The sequence below is a fragment of the Bactrocera latifrons genome, unplaced genomic scaffold (genome assembly GCF_001853355.1).
Source record: "Bactrocera latifrons isolate USDA-ARS-PBARC rearing strain unplaced genomic scaffold, ASM185335v1 scaffold_1110, whole genome shotgun sequence".
Classification (NCBI taxonomy): Eukaryota; Metazoa; Arthropoda; class Insecta; order Diptera; family Tephritidae; genus Bactrocera; species Bactrocera latifrons.
This window is the reverse complement of record NW_017534532.1, coordinates 13,351-18,837: the sequence shown is the minus strand read 5'-3', so window position 1 is coordinate 18,837 and position 5,487 is coordinate 13,351. Positions and strand designations below refer to the sequence as shown.

The window sequence follows — 5,487 nt, the reverse complement described above, 5'->3', positions numbered from 1 at the left end:
TAAGTACGTAAAAAGATTTGTTGATAATTGTATTACCTGCAAGCTATCCAAATCACATTCGGGCAAAATACAAGCCGAACTGCACCCCATTCCTAAAGTTAACATTCCATGGCATACCGTTCACATCGATATCACTGGGAAGTTARCTGGTAAGAATGACCTTAAAGAATATATTATCGTCCAAATCGATGCATTTACTAAATTTGTGTATTTATATCACACTCTAAACCTTGATAGAGAAAGCTGTGTTAGGTCTCTCAAGTCCTCAATTTCATTATTTGGCGTGCCTAATCGTGTAATTGCTGACCAAGGTAGGTGTTTCGCTAGCAAGGGGTTCCGGGATTTCTGTATTTCGCAAAACATTAATTTACATTTGATTGCTACCGGCGCTAGTCGTGCTAATGGACAAGTAGAGCGAGTAATGAGCACGCTGAAAAATCTGTTAACAGCAGTTGAAACAAGCCAWCGTTCTTGGCAGGATGCTTTGGGAGAAATTCAACTGGCCCTGAMTTCCACGGTTAATCGGACTACTAAGGCTAGTCCATTAGAATTATTAATAGGTAAAGAGGCACGGCCGTTCGGTTTACTCTCATTTAATATAGAAGAAAACAAAGTTGATGTTGATTTATTGAGAGTTCAAGCAACTAAAAATATACAGAAAAACGCTTGTTATGAYAAGAAAAGATTTGATAAAGGTAAAGCAAAAGTTGTTAGATATAAGGTTGGTGATTAAAAGAAAAAAACATCAAACAAAGTTAGACCCTAAGTACCGAGGGCCGTTTTTAGTGACAGAGATTTTGGAGGGAGACAGATACATATTGAAATCGTTGAATAGTAAAAGGTCGTAAAAATACTCGCATGAGCACTTGCGAAGGCTTCCGGAAGAAGATATTGCTAATGAAATAAACATGAGCTGCAATGAAAATGCAATTGAGTCTGTTAAAAATAAAGATAAAAACGTTGCAAGAGACGTTAATGGCGATAAAAACGTTGAAAGAGACGTTAATGGCGATAAAGACGTTGAAAAAGACGTTAATGGCGATAAAGGCGTTGAAAGAGACGTCGATGTCAATGAAGACGTAAATAAATAAATAAATACTAATTATAATATGATGTTATGTGAGCTATTTGATAAAGCCCTGATGTAAGGAAGTTTCCCTTATTTCCAAGACCCTGTCACTAAAAGCTACCTTATGGAAATTATTTCTTAAGTTATTTGATATTGACATATTTCATTTATAAAAAAAATTTATTATTTTGTTGTTTTAGTATTACAGTACCGAGGACGTGTGTTAGTCAGGAAGGYCGTGTCGATGTAAACAAATAACTTTGTTAATTTGAATATAATTTTTGAAATGAAGAATGACCCTGTGTATATGTACATTTTGTAATACATCACAAACTACTGTATATGCAAAGTACTTTGTAAATAAATTCCAATGTAATCAAAGTATGATGTTTTCATGTTTCTCTTCATTATATCCTTTGGTGTGAGAGCRAGGYAAAAGCATTTCGTTTTGCCGAGTGTGCTTCTGCGCGTCACGATAAAATAAACGAGTATTGGAAAGGCAAGAAAGCTGTCTCTTATACACATCTAGATGTGTATAAGAGACAGGTGTATGCAAAGTACTTTGTAAATAAATTTCAATGTAATCGAAGTATGCTGTTTTCATGTTTCTCTTCATTATATCCTTYGGTGTGAGAGCRAGGYAAAAGCATTTCGTTTTGCCGAGTGTGCTTCTGCGCGTCACGATAAAATAAACGAGTATTGGAAAGGCAAGAAAGAGACAAAGAATGTGCACAAGGCTTTGTTCTGGTAGATATACTAAGAGTGATGAAGCGCTTTTGGTACAGCATTAGTGTGAAAATACTCAAGGAGATCGGTCGCCCAGTTGTTCGCTGCGCTTCCCCTAAAAATATATATTCACTTTAAAAAAATAAAATGGAAACCGGCTTGCCTATGAACGGCGCCCCTACTGGAGTACCTAATATTACGGAAATCAATACAGACGATGGACCGACATATATATATATATATACCTACAGTAATGATATAATTTTTTTGAATTTTTTTATTTATTTAGTAACCTTTCTGCATAATAACAAAGGCTATCGCATKTTCCTTCAAAACAGAGTAAAGATGTGCTTTATTGAGTTTCAGTTAGCTGTGTTTAAAAAGTGTAAATAGCGTGATTCGTACTTAGTGACAAAACAATAGAATCAATAGCGAAATGGTTTCATAAACGAAAAATATTAAAAGTATAATAAGTTGTTATATTAACTTTGGATCTGTGGAATGAGTATTTGTATCAATTACGAATTTATGTAGAAAAATTAGTCGAGCAAACTATTGTTCAAAGGAGGAAAGTTTGTGCATTCAAAATTTGCAAGGAATGGGTCACATGCAAATCAAAATTGCAAACATATTCTGAAATCTGAGAACAGCGTTGAAGGTCTGGTATTCTGTAGCTTCTTCTTTCGGTAGCCCAATTAGGTATATGCCTAGAAGATGTGCATCTGTATAAGACGATAAAGGGTACACTTCAATGTACTGATATATTTTTTTGTTAAATTTAAATCAAGGACATCTTTTTTTAAAACGGGAAATTAGTTAAATGGTTGATTATATTTTATTGTCCGTAACTGTAGTGGCTTTTTTGATAGCTTATATTTCCATAAATATCCTGTAAAAACGGGAAGGTCCTCTCTTGGTAGCGTTCTAAGGAGCGACCGCTCGGAGGTGCAACCATATATAAGTGCAACATTAAACGCGTTTTTCTCGAAACAATATTTTTCAAAATTGCTGGCGTCATAACTCAACGAGAAATTGACCGATCAACTAAATTAAAACTGAGTATTTTTGAATTCATTTACTTTACCCATCTTTCTGATTGGTTGAAAATTGTCAATTTGGCTTCGGTTGATAAAACCTAAAACAAAAAAATTSTCGTTAAACTAAAACATATTATCTGTACGACGACCCTCGGGCTAATACAAAAATTGACAAAATGGCGGCATGTTGAAAAAAAGAGTTAAATTTCACCCAAAATTATGGTCGTTTTTGATTAGATCAAAAAACTGGAGGGTCATCGTATGGAGAACTATATAGAGGAGATGTAAAAAAAATTTTAACCTAAACTAAGAACCTAAGAGAACGGTATCGAATAAAGTATAAATTGTATATTTTTTAAATGTATAATGTATATATAGATATATATATATATATATATACCTGTATAGATTTTAAATCCTTGTTCATATCTAGCCTGACATCATACGTAGTGCGAAGTAAATCCTGTTCTTTCGATAGACTCAGATTATTTTTCATCATATCTGAAAGCTGCAATTTAAGCTCATGTGTTCTTGAAATTCTATCCAAATAGTATCCAATAAATTCTACACTAAATGCTGGAGCTATATGCCATTTCTTACGAATATCTGTCAATGCAGCAATCTGTGCTTCTTGACGCTCTAAGAGCTCTACATCAACTGCCATTATATCCGCTTTCGCCAGTAACCTCTTGCAAGCTGAAGCAGAAGTAGTAAGTAGACGTGACATTTTTTGTGTCGGTACCCATGGAACTGGTTTCAATTGTTTGCTATGTGAATACTTTGATTGATATTTCAAAAGTTTACGTTGAATACGTAACTGTGCCGGGCAAGGATCATCAAATTTTTGCAGTTTTTTCCCTTTTTGCTTCTCTTGCATGTTTAATCTAAGATTATGGTAATTTCTTTTTCGACGTTTTATCATTTCTTTTTCAGAATGCACTTTACAGTGTGCAAAAAATGGATCGGCAGCGTCAGCTTCTTCGTGATGTGCTTCTGTAAGAAATCCAGCAGTTTGTGCACATGTTACATGGAAATACGTTTTACACATGCCAGCATCACATCCAATACATACTCCCGTACGTGCAAAGCGAGGAGTTTCACAGAGAGAACAGACCTTGGCTCCCCACTTACTATAAGGCATTTCGAATAAAGTAACCGAAGATAATTGGTCAACTTCTCCAAAGGCTACACCAGGAACATAAAGAGCGCAAATTAGATGTACCCATTTTCCAACATCTGTTTCTTTGTATATTCCACCTTTATTAGGACACAACTCACAATTTGGTTCTAAAACGCCAGCACGGCAAGCTTCACAGAACCAAGGTTCGGTAGAACATGTAGAATTAGTGCTCGATATACTCACATTGTCATTCACACCATAGCAGCCTTCATGAACAGACACCCCACACCCATCGCATTCAATTATTTCATTTGAGTCATCACTTCGATCACCTAAACAAACACAGCAAATTGATTTTGCGGGTAATTTAGATTCTACAAATCTATTTGTATCTAATTTCTGTAACACTTTACATATTTCCCGACTGCCCATAATTACGGGATTTGTGCAGTCTTCATTTTCATTTTGTTTTTTATTTTTATGAGAATTATCACTATAATGCTCTTTATACAAATCATCTGAATCACTTTCATTTTCTTCAGTACTATTTTCCGAGGAATTCCCGTCATCATTGGAATCAGGATCTTCCTCGCTGTCATGATCTTCTATACGAAAATCACTATCTGAAGAACTTTCACCTAAATCGAAATCTAACAGCGCTTGAGTTGTCATTTTTGGCTGCCTTATCCGTTTAAATGACATTTTAGTTTTAACAAAATCAAACAACGAAGAACCGTTCAGATTAATTTGATCTATAAACAGAAACCAGAGATATGTTCCTGCAGAAACTAAGCAACTGTGCTAAACAAATCAGTTACGTACATATTTCATACACCTAAAGTWGAGTTGCCAGTTTCCAATAAAAATATATAACCCTGATTTTACACGATTAAGAAATTATTATCAAGCACCAACGGTGATACAGTATCATGTCTATAAATTTGATAGAGACAATTTTTGAGACTTGACACGATTTTGCTATTCTGTAAGTGACAGTCACAAAATCTATTACATTTAATAATTCAGAGATGCTTTTAAACTTGGATGAAAATAAATAAGTCGATAACAAATATTAAATTTTCTATAACATAGTCAAAAAACATAATTATCAATAAAAATAAAAATATATGTTGACTTTGTTTCATAATATTAACGAAATTTATGTAAAATTTATTTATTTTTAACCTTTTCGTGTTTGAGTTGCTTAAAAAATATAAAAAAGCGACAATCGATTAATATCTATGGTGATCTCTATTCAGTATATTCGAAATGGCAGACAAGAGTTCTTTTTGGTTTTGTGATTTGCTAACTACCAGGTCTAAAATTTGAGGCTAAGGCTAGAGACTTTTTAGTGAATAGTAACTAGTCACAAATTGAGATTTTACCACAAAAAGTCTCAAATAGAGATTAGAGACTGCTTACAGACACCCGCTATTAGCCGCAGGACGCATATAGTTTTCCAGATATTCGCGCATAAAGTTGAAAATTACCACAATTTGAATAATTCGTTCGTACAGATTTATTTTACATTATAT

General features: G+C 34.1%; 1 protein-coding gene across 2 annotated transcripts in view; it reads right to left on the bottom strand.

Moving 5' to 3' along the window:
- The window catches only part of LOC108974406 (PHD finger protein 14), a 24,861-nt gene extending 19,978 nt beyond the window's left edge, over positions 1 to 4,883 (bottom strand). The window contains exon 1 of one of the 2 annotated variants that reach the window (XM_018942214.1): positions 3,233 to 4,883. In XM_018942214.1, the coding sequence (XP_018797759.1) occupies positions 3,233 to 4,654 (1,422 nt within the window). In that variant the 5' untranslated portion in view covers positions 4,655 to 4,883. The remainder of the gene's footprint in view (positions 1 to 3,232) is intronic. The other variant, XM_018942224.1, reaches the window with a different exon arrangement.
- Between the last annotated feature and the right edge of the window lie 604 nt (positions 4,884 to 5,487).